This window comes from Lactuca serriola, chromosome 8, assembly GCF_051521515.1.
Source record: "Lactuca serriola cultivar US96UC23 chromosome 8, Lser_US96UC23_V15, whole genome shotgun sequence".
Taxonomy (NCBI): domain Eukaryota; kingdom Viridiplantae; phylum Streptophyta; class Magnoliopsida; order Asterales; family Asteraceae; genus Lactuca; species Lactuca serriola.
The window spans coordinates 114,981,358-114,996,706 of record NC_136415.1 but is presented as its reverse complement, the minus strand read 5'-3'; the positions used below and the strand labels follow the sequence as shown (position 1 = coordinate 114,996,706).

The 15,349-nt window shown below is 36.1% G+C and overlaps 5 protein-coding genes across 8 annotated transcripts; all 5 read right to left on the bottom strand.

The window, feature by feature from the left end:
- Positions 1 to 526: 526 nt before the first annotated feature.
- On the bottom strand, positions 527 to 3,435 carry LOC145065713 (ankyrin repeat-containing protein At5g02620-like). Of its 2 annotated transcripts, none has more exons than XM_079012764.1 (4): positions 3,221 to 3,435; positions 2,363 to 3,135; positions 1,869 to 2,278; positions 527 to 1,616 (listed from the first exon to the last, which is right to left on the bottom strand). In XM_079012764.1, the coding sequence occupies exons 2-4, from the start codon at positions 2,724 to 2,726 to the stop codon at positions 720 to 722; spliced, it is 1,671 nt and encodes a 556-aa protein (XP_078868890.1). In that variant the 5' UTR covers positions 2,727 to 3,135; positions 3,221 to 3,435; the 3' UTR covers positions 527 to 719. The 2 variants fall into 2 exon arrangements, with proteins under 2 accessions (XP_078868890.1, XP_078868889.1); XM_079012763.1 differs by having other exon boundaries at positions 2,363 to 3,005.
- A 1,506-nt stretch (positions 3,436 to 4,941) lies between these two features.
- On the bottom strand, positions 4,942 to 7,484 carry NUDT9 (nudix hydrolase homolog 9). 3 transcript variants are annotated; one of them, XM_079012765.1, is made up of 9 exons: positions 7,289 to 7,484; positions 7,072 to 7,146; positions 6,497 to 6,553; positions 6,298 to 6,359; positions 6,133 to 6,191; positions 5,882 to 6,030; positions 5,661 to 5,792; positions 5,382 to 5,540; positions 4,942 to 5,261 (listed from the first exon to the last, which is right to left on the bottom strand). In XM_079012765.1, exons 1-9 carry the CDS (start codon positions 7,343 to 7,345, stop codon positions 5,163 to 5,165), a joined length of 849 nt encoding a protein of 282 aa, XP_078868891.1. In that variant the 5' UTR covers positions 7,346 to 7,484; the 3' UTR covers positions 4,942 to 5,162. The 3 variants fall into 3 exon arrangements, with proteins under 3 accessions (XP_078868891.1, XP_078868892.1, XP_078868893.1); XM_079012766.1 differs by having other exon boundaries at positions 7,014 to 7,146; positions 7,289 to 7,478; XM_079012767.1 differs by lacking the exon at positions 6,497 to 6,553.
- Positions 7,485 to 9,563: 2,079 nt separating this feature from the next.
- Positions 9,564 to 10,695, bottom strand: LOC145067842 (dirigent protein 10-like). The gene has a single exon (XM_079014881.1). It carries the CDS (start codon positions 10,563 to 10,565, stop codon positions 9,663 to 9,665), a length of 903 nt encoding a protein of 300 aa, XP_078871007.1. The 5' UTR covers positions 10,566 to 10,695; the 3' UTR covers positions 9,564 to 9,662.
- Positions 10,696 to 11,102: 407 nt separating this feature from the next.
- Positions 11,103 to 12,697, bottom strand: LOC145067841 (Tetratricopeptide repeat (TPR)-like superfamily protein). The gene has a single exon (XM_079014880.1). The coding sequence runs from the start codon at positions 12,572 to 12,574 to the stop codon at positions 11,240 to 11,242; it is 1,335 nt and encodes a 444-aa protein (XP_078871006.1). The 5' UTR covers positions 12,575 to 12,697; the 3' UTR covers positions 11,103 to 11,239.
- A 968-nt stretch (positions 12,698 to 13,665) lies between these two features.
- On the bottom strand, positions 13,666 to 14,529 carry LOC145067311 (uncharacterized). Its single transcript, XM_079014479.1, has 2 exons — positions 14,239 to 14,529; positions 13,666 to 14,181 (listed from the first exon to the last, which is right to left on the bottom strand). The coding sequence occupies exons 1-2, from the start codon at positions 14,527 to 14,529 to the stop codon at positions 13,666 to 13,668; spliced, it is 807 nt and encodes a 268-aa protein (XP_078870605.1).
- Between the last annotated feature and the right edge of the window lie 820 nt (positions 14,530 to 15,349).

Sequence of the window (15,349 nt, the reverse complement as noted above, 5' to 3'; positions counted from 1 at the left end):
AAGTTAATTATAATATATTAAAAATATTAAAGTTAAAATTTTATAAATAGAAGTAAAACATGATCTTTTAATATTGTAGTTTAGTTTAATTTATGAATTTAGTTTTTGCATTAATTTAGCATTATTAACCAATTATAATAATTATTATAAAGAAATTAAAAAGTAATGGGGTTTCAAATGCATGCAAGTAAAAATATTTCTTTTATAAATATATATAAAAATATATAGATATAGATAGAAGATTTTGTTAAAAATCGATTATTTTTCAGTTTAAAAACTAGTTCGATTCAACTTTTTTTAGAAAAAACTGAAAAACAGTGATTTCAGTTTTTTTTAAAAATCTATATTAAGTCGGTTCATGTATAAAAAAAACGGCTAAACTTGTGGACCTCTAACTTACACTAACATCAGTTCATGTATTTGTTAGGAAGATATGCATTCATAATTTGTTAACAATCTTGTTACGTTTATGATCACTTGGGCTAGTAAAAGAAAATGGTTAAAGTCCGCCAAGAAAGCATACCGATGGAAGCAAAAATCCAGTATTTGAGGTCTCCCTTTCTATTGCGCCCCAAACCCAAAACTAAAATATGTTTGGAGTCTTTTTGACGGTATTTCGAACCTTTTTGAAGGCATATATAGTTACACATTCTAAAACGATTAAATTACCAGTCATGCCTAATTGAACCAAAAAGATCTTACTCAAAATGTATTTTTTTTTAGATTGCATACATGTTCTTGAACTCGGTATTCATAGGATCCGTATCTGAAAGTACAGAAATCGACCATGTCCTAGACCTCGACCCCGACCTACTTTCGGTACCCGACATTGATTTCCTTCTCATATTTTTCATATTTGATGTTTCAATTCGATGCATAATCACCCAATAACACATCAACCCCAAAGTCGTGACCATTATACACGTTCCTATAATGGTCACACAAATCGCTAGCCATTTCTCATGCTTCCCGACCACAATAAACGCAAGGGCCAAAAACGCCACCGATACAAGCACACAAGCCAACCACATTAGCTTGTTGATAACAGCCATCATTTGCTTCTTCGCTTTGCTTTCAATAACCACCACCGAGGTTTGAACCACAACAACTGCTAACGAGATAAATAGAGCCACGGAGTCGAAAACAAAGAAGATTATAAACGCGGGTTGTGGGGCAATATGCGCCTCACCGAGCAAAAAACCCTCAGGTATATTGCTTGGATCATCGACATATTGTCCTGGGACTGTAAAAATGGCGGCGAATGCAACCGTGGCAATTAACACAGCCACCACGGTGGTGGAGTTTATCGCGTTGTTGAGGCCCTCAGCGTGCATTTTGTTGAGGTGTTTTGCGATGCCTTGGACCCTTCGCCGAGTTTGGAGAGTGTGTTCGAGTTGATCGTGGACCTCATGTTTTATGTCGCTTACAGTTTGTTTTAGCTCTCGGGCCGGAGTTGTTGAAGGTTTTAGGACACGGGCACTTGGGACTCCGTGTTCTTCTAAGATGCATCCTATGTCGGGATGGCCCATTTTATGGGCCGTGTCAAATGCAGTCTCGTTCGACCTATTCACAACTCTTGTGTTTATTTCGTTACGAGCTAGTAGCATCTTAACAATCTGCATGAACACAATGATTATACATAAGAACGACAATTTTTTACTAATTGACATCTATAAATGCATTATTTTTTGTGCATATGGTGTCCAGAATATATGTTTCAAGACGTCATATGCATTTAATGACGGATTGAATGTGCATTCCATATGCCAGATACACATAACATACATATGAGTATATGACATATGAAATGTGCATTTCAGACGCAGCTCGGTGAGTTGCATCTAACATTCCTTGTTGCATTATTGTACCTGAACCCGGCCTTTACGGGTTGCAATATGCAAAGAAGTATTCCCCTTTGCATCAACCATATTTATCAACGATGGATCCGCCTTGATCAACTCTTCAACCACCTCATGATTTTGGCCTTTTGCCGCCATGTGAAGGGCAGTTTGTCCCTTCTTATCATTCCTTGAAGATATCCCGGGTACCTTCTCCAAAAGAGCCTTCACCACTAGAACATGCCCGTTTCTTGAAGCCGAATGTAAAGCCGTTTTCCCATTACTTCTTGCTATTGATGCCAAACTACTCTCAATCTCCAATAGATAGTTCACCACCTCAATGTTGCCTTGCATCGCCGCCGTGTGTAAGGCTGTGGTGTTTGATATATCAACCGTCATTGATAATTCTGGGTGGGCCTCCATTAAAACCATTAGAGTCTCTGTAAATTTAAAGAATGGAAATAGTTAAAAAGACAAGTTTTGGATGATGTAGAATTTACTAGAAAACATAGAGATTTGCATACCTAAATCTCCTTGTTTAGCAGCAATATGAAGAGCATCGAATCCATTATTGGCTTTAATACTGGCTGTTGCCATATCATATTGATCGATCAAGAGCCTAACCAAATCAACGTAACTGTATTCTGCCGCCACATACAGCGCCGTTTCACCGGCGTGATTCTGCTTGGAAAGCAATGAAATCAATTCTTCTTCACAATAACAATCACCTAAAATCTCCATTACTGCGTTGATGTTCCCTGCCCTTGCAGCTGTATGCAAAGGGGTATCATCTCGTTTCCCCGTCACCTGTTTAGACATCTTTTTCCGGGAAGCGGTGGTTGGGGTGGTGGTGGCCGGTGGCAACCATGTTTCTGGTGGTGCCTTCATCGAAGAATTTGTATAAAGCCTGATAATGATCCCCTTTTTGGTGCGTGGGGAGCTTTTGTAATCCTAATAATGAATAACGGAAATTCTTTTCTTCTTCCCCTCAAAAACCCAGATCAAAAATAGCATTTTCAAACCTAGAAAATCTTTCTTCATGTAAAAATCAACACCCCTGAAGAGCTAATTCAATTATTTAATCACCGAATGCAAATATTCTTTTAAATAAACTTCCCAAACTCCATTATTGTTGATTTGCAATCTCCTGGACCTCAAATTTATGCCCTGGTCGAACAACAATCATCACAAATCATCATTAGAAAAATAAAAACAAACGAAGAGAATGCCTATTTTCTAAGCGTCATTTTAACAAACAGAGGGCATTTTCAACGACGATAATAGATCACCATGAAAACTGCAAAACAGGGAGGCATTTCCATGAAAATGAAATGGGTTTTTGAAAATTAGAGGAAAAACAGAGGAAGAGGGAAAACAGTTACCTGGGTATGAAGAAAGGTGGACCTTTCGCACTCCTCCATTTGGAACCAAATAGTCCATGAATTGAAAATGGCTTTTTGAGATCACAACAATCTGTAAATGGCATTAAATGACAAAAGAACGAGAACTATCTCCTTTGTGCATGTATCTTTTTGTGTTTGGACAATGGAGGTGGAGAGAAAAAGAAAAAAAGGAAATGGTAGAGAGAGAAAGGAACGTCAATCGCACATGTATGCAACAAAGGTTTTGTAGACTTGTATATTTCATAAAATTAGAATCCGAATCACACCCAAAAGTCCTTTTCTTTTTTATTCAAAAGATAAAGAGAAGAATATATATATATATATATATATATATATATATATATATATATATATATATATATATATATATATATATATATATATATATATATATATATAATTTCAAAAAAAACGGTAATTTATTTATTATTATTTTTTTTGGATAAAAAAAGTGACGAACATAATATTTTTTTAAAAAAATTTCGAAAATTTTCAATTATTTTGTAATTTAAAAATGTTTTTTTATCTACAAAATAAATGGCTAGGATTACATCTCTCCTTCTCACAAAATATAGTGGTTTCACATATATATATATATATATATATATATATATATATATATATATATATATATATATGTAGAGAGAGAAGGTTAAAATGAAAACAATTATAAAATCAAGCACGCGAAAACAAATCTAGGCCATATATTTTAAATTTGTTGCAAAAACCATATATTTATATTCGTTGGAACTTAGTATTAGACACTTTTCACAATTACTTGTTTCTATAGGGTTATAGAGACAATTCGATTCGATTTCCAATTTCTTTTTTATTCCCCTATTTTGGTTTCATTCTCACATTCTTATTGATTTTAGACTTCCAATGATTTCCTTCTCCATTCACAATATAATTGAACACGTAGCTGACAAATTTTGGGCTCAAAAAATAGGAACAACAAATGTTTTCTATCCAATCGTAACTATATAAGAACACACCTGGAATTTTAGCAAAGGGGCGTGTGGGGTCGTCTATGTTGTCCACCGCCTGGCACGGCCATGCCCATAAATGCATGTTTGTTAACTATATAAATATGGAAAATAATATGTATTTTTCGTATACCGTTCCGTATTCTTTTTGAAATAAATATGAACTTATAATGCATGTTTGCAAAATTTAGGATAATGTATTCTTGTAGAATAATGTGTTTGTATACTATAGGATACGGTTAAATGTGTACTTATGTAGGATGTTGTATTCGTGTAGAATACAATACTTAGTTGATTTATAATGTGTACGTGTATGAAATTGTATTCTTGTAGAATAGAATACAATACAATATATAAAAATAAGTATTGTTTTAAACGTGTAGAAAAGTGTATGTATACTATAGGAGTTGCGACCAAAATTTTCGAAGATGTTTTTGATTTGTGAAAATCTTACAACTTTAAATAAGAGAGACCACAATTATAAACGTGGAAATTCACAACTGCACAAACAGAGGTTACAATCATTAATATCTCAGTTTATATTTTAGGTAATCATGTAACTAATCACACCTACTAATTTCTCATTATATAATCATATTCATTCCCTTCAATCATCCTAATTAGTAATACCCTCTCAATCAAGCACCTTCATAAATTTATTGTTTATCGTACCACATAATTGATAATTCACATATGTTGTAATCAGAGAAAATCTTACTAAATATTCTTCATACAAAAAATGCTGAATTAATTAATAAAATAAAACGAATAGAGATATATTCATTTTAGTTTACATTCGATTTGCCCATTTTTTAAAAGGAATACCAAGCTCAAGTTCCAATCACTTTTCAAATCAGTTATTCCTCCTCAAAAAGCTATTTGGCATATCAAACAAATACTATATACTAACATGCGCCTTGATACCTTCCACACATTCACTTGATGTTCTTCCCACATTCTAACATCAACTTGTAAAGTGCAAATCCTCCTCTGTGGCACCCCGGCATTTTAGATGCCATGTTCTCCAACTCACTCTGATATTTATACTCATTTAACATCAGTCACAGTCACAGTCACAGTCACAGTGTGACAAACAGACTAAATTACCATTTCTTAGACATAAATTAATTTGAAAGGATGAAATGAGAACTCACAGGTTGTATAATATAAAGTTTTGTTGACTCGAAGCCATCTTGTGCACTGGAATAAAGTTGTTGAACTTTTGTTGATTCAAGATTGCACTTGATGAAGAAAAAAGCAGTGGGTCTTACATTCAATACCCTACGCGATATACCAATGAATAAAGGGTCGCTCTGTATCAAATCAAATAACCAAACTAAGAGAATTAATTTGGTATTAGTTTAAGGTGAGAAAATCAAATGAAGAAAACTTGGGGGACCTGATTGCAATAAAGAGAAATATTATATTCTTACCAATGTTGAAGCAGGTACTCCTATTTCTTCAACAACTTCACGGATAATGCTGTCAAACATCTCTTGTGAAATATTTTTGTTTCTCAACTCTGAGTTTTCACACTTATGGGATGTAATTCCAACTTCTTCTGGCTATCAATCATAAAAATATATAATTCGCCAAATTTACGTTTTATTATTTTGAAAAAAGTAAAAAGAAAAAGATTGTTGATTTGATGTACCTCGGGATGCCCACCTGGAAAGACCAAGTATCCTGGAAATTCTCCAACATTATTACTTCTTTGGAGCACAAGTATCATATTATCAGATGTCTGTACAATTGCACCATTGCCTAATGGACTAGAAGTGTGTTGACACTGCTTACAATCATCTACAAAAAGATCATGTAACATGAAAAGTAAGTAAAGGGTATGATTGAATAATGATTCTTGAAAGTTGAAACAGCAGGTGTGAAAATGTATGATGTTTTTACCTTCAGATGCCACAAGAAATCTTTCCCATGAAGGATTTAAGTTTGTCCCCATAAAAGTCCTGAAATAGTAACATATTGTTTATAGGGTGAGAAGATGATACAGATTATACAAAAAAAAAGAAAAAAGGTATACATATGGAGATTGGAGAGAGAAGAAGAGAGAACCTATAATCTGTTAGACCAAGGTGAAGGCATACATGAGGTTCAAGGCCACTGTGTCCTCCATACTAAGTTGCAACAACCATTAAAGAGTAAGAACAATGTATATCATACTTTCACTGAATGTAACATGAAGATATTCAATTACTTAAACAGCTGAAGGTGTTAGAACTTAGAAGGTTGATTAAAAGATAAATCTACAAACCCTAAACTTTTTCCCATTGAACAGTGATGTGCTTTGTTGAACCTTTTGATCCCATATCTGACAAAAAAAAAGAGAGAGAGAGAGAGAGAGAGAGAGAGAGAAAGAGATGAAAGGGGAAGAATATTAGCTAGATATAAAAGATATTGCCCTTTGAATCAGAATTGTCATTTATGCAAATCTTATACGCCACTGACAGAGGGCTTATGATCTTGATGTATACTAATTCAAGACATTTACTTTTGATTTTGCTACCCTCAACAGGAAGATTTGAGTATGCCACTGGCCTAATACATGATTGAAGTCTAACAACCAGATTCCATAATCCTTATTAACTCTTCCCTAATTACAGTAAAGGATACAGTATTATTCGACCATTATTGCAATACTACGAATATGAGTTGAAGAACAACGGATTATATCATCTATGTTAGGGTTTGTTTCCTGCACAATGTTTGTGTCTACCTGGAGCAACAAAATTCAATTGAAAGAAAAATTAACTAGGAGAAAGAAAACTAACAGGGAATATATGATGCAATGAAGCAAAGCAATAAGAAGAGAAACATTGGTATGAACACCTCAGAAATGGAGTCATCTAAGTCAATGTCCGGATGAGGAACTCTATCGTACGATTCGTCGAATTTCACCGACACCTAATTAAAAAGCAAAGATATCACAATTTGTTATCAAACAATAACTTAAAATGACTTCTTTAAAGAAAATCGATCGGGAAAGTTAATGTATTTGCTCATAATACGATATTACGATGTTTTTAAAGGAAAATCGAAGTTTTACCTGTGAAGAAGAGAGACCAGAGGGACATGAAAGGAGGAGCTTGAACGCATTCTCCATGATCACCTTTCCAGCTTCCACAGATCTCCTCACAGCATGAAAGCCGATCTCCAGTTGGGTTAGGCTTCGTTTTGTGTTCGAATCGAGTTGGTTTTACGGTGAGTTGGACCACCTTGAGTTAACAGCGAGTTAATTAAGTCGAGTTCGTATGATTTCTAATTTATTTATAGAAAAGTATTAAACCGAGAGTAAATTACAATTTTTGGTTCATGTGTTTTAGTCTATTTTTTGAGTTTTTGACACGGATAGTCCTTTTAATTTTTTTACACGGTTGATACCGGTCCTTTCTGTTAAATTTAACTATTTAATTGTTACAATCATGAATATAAACACTTTACCTTCAACCAAAATTGATAACTACTCTGATTACACTGACCAAATGGTAAACACTATAAGAAAATTGAGTAATCTAACCAATTTACATAGACGTAGCGGGTAACGAACAACAAGTTGTGTCGCAACTCCTTTTTAGATGACAAAACTAATTTTTTTAAAAACAACATCTATAGATCTTGGAGTCATAACATTACTATGCATGACTCATTGGACTCTATTGAGTAGCTTCATAGCTTCTGGCGTAAGGAAACTAAAAGTATTAAATGCAAAATGTATAAACGTGTGTTGATTTTTCATGCACGTTTTCTCATGTTTTGCCACTTTGTTTGATGCAACTTTTAAAGCAGCTTGCCCCATAGTGAAAACTCTACTCCCCAAGCCCACAAGAGGGGAAACTCCTGTTAGATCCACGCATGCATGTTTTCCTCTAGCCTACATAGCTCATAATGGGTGCATTCCGGATCCATCTTTATAAAAAGAACCAAGGTTATAGAAATTTTGAAAAATGACCACATAGCTCATAATGGGTGCATTCCGGATCCATCTTTCTAAATGGGTCACCCACTTATATGATCACCCCCGTCATTCTGGTTCTCCTATATATTACTTCTGTATTTCCAACAACACTCCAAAACACCCATTTCGGATTTGCCGATGTTTCGAAGTTGGAAAAGATCACGCCAACGAAAGGAAAGAAAAAGATGGGCATGTGTCGTAGAGTTTTTCATTTTGTAATTAAAAAACAACGAAATGAAAGACATGGTAAACCGCACCATCTAAATGGTCCACACCAACGAAAGGAAGGAAAAGGTTGTAATGTGCGGGAAACAATGTTGTGTTCTTTTGTATTACAAGAAATTTGAGAAGCATCCAAAAGTTTGATAATATATGTAAATAGATTGATTACTAGAAGTATAATGTGGAGGTTGAAACGATTTGAAGATCAATTTGATGAGATCAAAATTATGACCGATACAATCTGATGATGTGATTTGAATGACATCCTATCAAAACTTCTAGAAACAAACACTGATTATGGGATTATAAATAAGAAATATAGTGTTATGATACCATGTTATGATTTTTGTATCAAATTTGATTACGAACCAGCTAATGAGAGCTATATTTGGAAGTAAAAAAGTTGTCGATGATATATTGATTCAACTGATAAAGATGTGTGCATGAATATATAATACGATAATATATGTAGAGTTAATAAATGTCTCTCCAAAAAGTCACTATGGAGAGATTGTAAAAGAAAAAATATAAACACTTAAAAGATTGTGTCTTAATATGAGATACATTGAGGGTGTGTTCGACACAAATCGTTTGAGGGCTTCTAACTTATAGCATTTGATAAAACGTTTCGTTATGAACAAAAAGTTCAGTTTGACACCACAAACATTTAGCATTTAGTTTAACAAAACTTTCCAAAACCAAAAGCTAGTTCACGTAGCGTTTAACAAAACGTTACCGACTACCAACTAGTTAACACACTTTAAAATTACAAAAGCTAAAGAAACTAAATAAGAAATTACCACTAATTATGGTAATGTATAAATATAATCCCTAAGAATCCAGGACATGTATGCGCTAATAAACTCTTTGAAAAAAAAATTGAATGTGTAAATGTTAAAAAAAGGTATTATTTCAAGGAAAATCAGTGTTTTTATTCGTGAAAGGAGAAGCTTAAACGCGTTCTCCTCACACAATATGAAAGTCGATCTCAGCTTTTTGGGATGGTCCTCGTTTTGTGTTCAATTGGATTTGGGATTTATACTTTTATGGTCGAACCATTTGACTTGACAGCAAGTAATCAAGACCAAATTCCGCCAAATCATAAAATATATTCCAATGTTTGGTCAATTTGGAAAAGTAGAAATTGTTAAATTCTTTTGTATTTCACACACAAATTTTCATAACATCACATAAACATGGAAAGCATCGAAATAGAAACCAAACACACATAGACTTATACAAACTAATACGCAAGATACACATGAAACTGAAGCAGTGTCTCCATTCCATCATTATTCTGCTGGTTTGTCCCCTGAAAAGTCTTCACCACCGCATGCCCTTTAGCATTCACATACTTCCCAGTGCCACCCATCACCGCCAGCTGGGACTCCGCCACCGCACTCCGGTGAACCCCCATAAAGCTCAAACTATCAATATAACTCCCGTGCATAAACATCACAGTAAACGCCATCGTCTGACTCTTCCCATCTATGGAACTCGATACATAATACCCTTGAGCCTTTCCGATCAAACCAGACCCAAGCTCGTGTCCTTCGGTCAACTCATCGTCAATCACAGTCAACGTTCCGAACATAAACTGTTGCAACGCGTTTCCTTGCGGGAGCTGTCCACCAATGGCAGCAAAAACATTGTTATTGTTGTTGTTATTATTGTTGTTTTGGAAGACATTTGAAGTGGTTCCACCTAGGCCAGTAAGAAACGGGAGATTGTTGTTGTTGAGGACTCCGCTGTTTCCGTCATCCTGTGAGACGCCATTGTTGACCGGGAGATTTGCTCCGTTAGGTTTAGCGAAGGGAACCTGACCATTCAAGGCGGGGTTAGTGACGGCTCCGGTGACTGCTTTAGCTGAGGGGTTTGACCCGCCGAGAATGTCGTGCATAAAGAAGGTGAGTGTGTGGTCGGGACCTTCAACGGGCACCACACCGGTAGTTCCGGTGGTGGTGGTGGAAGCTGGGTTAGGTGGGATGGCGCCCAAGGGAGTGACATCATCTGCATCGGGTGCAGCTACAGGGATCGCGGTCTCTGGGTCTTCTGTTAGGGTTCGAGCTGCAGTGGTTAATGAGAATGTGGTGGATAGGAGGAGAAGGGAGAGTAGTGAAAGACAAGTGAATGTAGACGTTGCCATGGTCAATTACAGAAGCTGATCAGGGTGTGTATGATTGATTTTGAAGTGGGTATTGAGGAATGAGATGATTTGAATATGTGAAGTTGATGTCTGTTTATATACAGAGGAGATGGAAGGTGTAAAGGTATATGGTGTAGTTGATTACATGGTGATGGAGTGGGTGCCATAAGAGTTGGTGACCTGAACTTTGTGCGATCAATACCAAAAGGTTCGGTTTATAGAAAGTAAAACCACTCCGACCTTTTGCCACCTTCGACCCTAATCAATTATTATGAGTTAAAGTTATTGAACCCAAGACCTTTGTTTTAGAATTTCATTTGACAAAAGCTAGTCTCATTTCGAAGGTCAAATAAAAGCTATTGATAATCACTACCTAAAATGTATCAAATGATTATATTTATCTAATCTACACAAATAATTCAAAATTACTATAAAAACTCAAAACATTGAAGAATTTGGGTCGAACGATTGGGAAAAATTGGAACGTCAATCTTAGTGTGTCGCAAATCCATGGGCAAGACTATGGATTTGTAAAGATTCAAACAAAATTATAAATCTTGATGAATGATTGTTTGGTTAGATACATAATTATGTCATAACTTGTGTATTGAATTATTAACCATATAACATTTGTTTTGAGTTTTGAGTTTGCCCCGTATTAAGCAACGTGGGTATTAGCTTGATGAAACCAAGTCAGTGATGATCACATGCCCATTTTTATCCCCACCGCAAGTGCTTGCAACCAATGCTTCCCAAGATCCCAAATCAGGGCACATTCGTCTTTTCACCATCTCCTCCATAACAAACAAACCATCTTCCATCTTCCCATTCTTAATCAACCCAACAACCAAACAACTAAACGTTTCCACACGCGCACAATGATTACTCATCATCATAGCGTTTAAAACCTTCAACCCCTCATCAAATTCTCCATTTCTACAAAAACCATCAACTATCATTCTATATGTGGCTGCATTTGGCTCAAAACCATCAACTTGCATCTCAACCAAGATCTTGTAAGCTTCCCCAACTTTACTTTCCTTACATAAATAATTGATCAATATGTTGTACATAACAACATCCGGCTTAATTCGCCTTTTCTTCATTTCAAGAAGTAAAGATTTAGCTTCATTAAAGTTTCCCCTTTTAGCAAGATCGTTCATCAAGATTCCATAGTTCACAAGCCGTGTTTTGCAGCCTTGGTATTCCATATCAAACATTATCTTTTTGGCTTCCTTGAACTTTTCTTGTGAGCACAAACACTCCATTAACAAGGCATATGATATAGCATTTGGTTTTTTCCCTTTCCGAATCATTTCATCAAACAAAGTCTTAGCCTCGGAAAACTTGCCCCTTTTACTCCAAAATCCGATTTGACAATTGTAAGTTACAACTGTAGGTTCGACCTCTCTCTCATGCATTTCATCGAACACCTTACGTGCTTCATCCCACTCGCCCTTTGCAAGCCACCCCTTGATCATGATATTAAATGTCACCGCATTTGGTCGAAATCCCATTTTGGAGCAAGACTTGAACATCTCATCGGCATCATTAAACCTTCCATTCTCGAGCAATGTATTGAGAATTGTATTTAACGACTGTAATGAACGGTAGCAATCAAACGACGGCATTTTCCGAAACAATTCGATGGCTTTGTCAGGCAAACCAGACTTTCCGTAATGCTGAATTAATCCGATGAACAAAGCTTCTTTACATTTAACGTTATAGTGCTGGAGTTGTTGAAGAAGGGTTTCGACTGCTTCGTAGTTTCTTCTACGTGCAAGTTTGTAAATGAGGGAAGAATAAGAAGGGTAGTCGTGCTTAAAACCGCCAGTTTCGCAGTAATCGTGGAAGAGAGCGAGAGCTTCATCTGGGCTTTGAATGTCTTTGAGGTCAGTGACGAAAGGTATTCGTTTTCGGAGGAGAGCCTTGGTAGGCTTGTGAGGTCTCTGTTTGTGATAATGGCGAATGAGAGTTCGATTAAAAAACATCTTCCGAAATACATACATGATTACTCGTTTCGTTAATGGAAGCCGGTGGAACGAATCAAGAGATCATAGAACATACGATAACCCGTAGAGAAGAAAAGGCGCTGCTGTAATTATCAATAAGAAATCGACACCACAGTTAAACACAAACCAAATTTCTTTACCGCTCTTTGTGGACGGGAACTTAATAAGGTTTTATTCCATATACCTTTTTATTTTAAAATTAAAAAACGGAAAATTAAGGAATCTAACCCATAAACAACAAATTTAATAATTTTTTTGGAAAAATGACCACTTGATTCGGAATACCATATTTCAGAGCACAACGTTTTATTCCAGAGGCATGCTTCGGAATACGATATTCTGAAGTATTTATGATAGTGTTCCGAAGGGGTTGTCAGTTGGTGGGGATGAGGTCCAGATTTTGACACTATCTACCTTCTGGACTAGAAAAGTGTATTCTGGAGCGGCCGTATATTCCTGAGTGGTGTTCCGGAGAGATAGAATTAGGGTTTTCTATGTTTTTCTTCCTAAGCAATACATTTGTGTTTTTAATATATTTGTGTGTTCGATACTTTCGAAAAACGTTCTGGAATGAGTATGTATACAGGTTTTTTTTTTCGAGTTCCAGTTTCTAATGGTGGGCATGACAGCGTATCGACGAATGTATGTAGTATCTTGCTTCGGATTATACATGCTTTGGTGTATATATAACCAATGATGTCAACTTCGTTGGGTTAGTTACGTTGGTTGCTTTCATGTCTAGGTTACACACAAATCAAATTCATCTATCTTTTCTATAAGAAACTAATCTAGAACAATTTCTTTTGTGTTGGGGAGAAACGAAACACAAGACAGGAAAAGAAATTCTTAACTTGCAAACAAAGTTTTATGAAAACGGTAGTACTTGAATTTAAAGTTCAAACTATTACATCCATCTATACTAATTGGATTAGAAACCTAATCAGACTCTAATACCTACATATGAGATAAAACAAATCCCCAATATAGTAACTTTCCTATATTACCCTTGACTGTAAAATTTGCTTTTGAAACCGATTAACCCAACAATCACCCCTTTAATCGGATTTGTCATACGAGCAACTCGTCGTTCAAAACAATGTCGATTCCTCTTCGATTAGATCCGTTTCTTCTTTTTCCCATTTAGGACAATCGTTTTTATAGTGACCAAGCTCACCACATTTGTAACATCTAACGTGACTTTTATCCCGGACACGTTCATTACCATCTCGACTTCTCCCGAACCCCCGGCCACTTCCCCGGTCACGTCCAAAGTCATCATGATTTGAACGTCCATTGCCACAATGCTTACAAACATGTGATTTTTCCTCACTAGCCAACAACAACCCACCTTGAGTGTCCTCCACTTTCTCGGTTCCTCTTATAGGCTCCTCGTATGCCTTTAATCTACCAACCGCTTCATCGAATAACATTGAATCCGACTCGAAACATTGCTCTATTAAAGCCACGATTTGAAGAAACGACTTAGGCATTGAATCTAGTAACCTTTTTACCAAATCACCTTCTGCAAGCTCATATCCAAGACTCCTTTCTTTTGAAGCTAAAACGGATAATTTTGTCACAAAATCATCGACCGTTTCACCCTCCTTCATGCGCAAACTTTCAAGCTATCTCTTTAATGTTGCAAGCTGAGTCGTTCTCACCTGATTCACTTCCAAATACCGTGTTTTCAGCCCATCCCACACTTTCTTTGGTTCGGTGTAACATACCATTTGCAACACCATGTCTTCGGGTATCGCTTGAAACAAAAAGGAAAGAGCTTGTTTTGACTTCTTTTGATCTGATGCTTCACCTAACGTCTTTGGTTCGATCGTCTCCCGTATGATGTGTGCATCTATAATCGACTTGACTTTGACCGCCCACACCGGATAATTCGTTGGAGTCAAAACCGGAACTTGATACGTCATCGAACCTCCTTCTTTAACCAACGACATCATTTTCTCCTTAACCCCGACTTCTTTAATCAAGCTTGTTCCGAGAGCACTCTTCCACCGGACAACAAGACAAGGTCACGACCACCTTCACTGTCTTCCATCACCAGTAAAACGAACTAAATCAAAGCAACCCACTTTGACGTCTTCCCGTCCGTTTATTCCGCGCCTCCGGTTAGACTTTCACAACCCCGATTAAAAGAAACCGTGGTTGATTGTAATCAACCTCGAATCACACCCCCTTCAACGAAACCGCTCTGATACCAAGTGTAAGAAACTAAACTAAAACAAATTCTTTTGTGCTGGGGAGAAACGAAAAACAAAACAGGAAAAGAAATTCTTGACTCGCAAACAAAGTTTTATGAAAACGGTAGTACTTGAATTTAAAGTTCAAACTATTACATCTATATATACTAATTGGATTAGAAACCTAATCAAACACTAATACCTACATACAAGATAAAACAAATCCAAAATATAGTAACTTTCCTATATTGCCCTTGACTATAAAATTTGCTTTTCAAACCGATTAACCCGACATTTTCAATGTCCTAGATCAAATATAGTTATGTAGATTCTTGACGATAGTGATGTTAGATATTTTCTTAGTTTTGTTAGTACTATGCCTCCTAATATAGTTTAATGGTTTGTTGTTAATAATGTTATGAATATGGTACTAATCGGTTTCTCGGGGAAAATTGTTCTGGAAATGGTTCTTCCGGTGCTGGAAGTAACCAAATTTGTGATTTATTACCTATGAAAACCAACCATGTTCCTTTTTACAACGACCATATACATAGGGGTGATTATAGGTCTAAAGGTA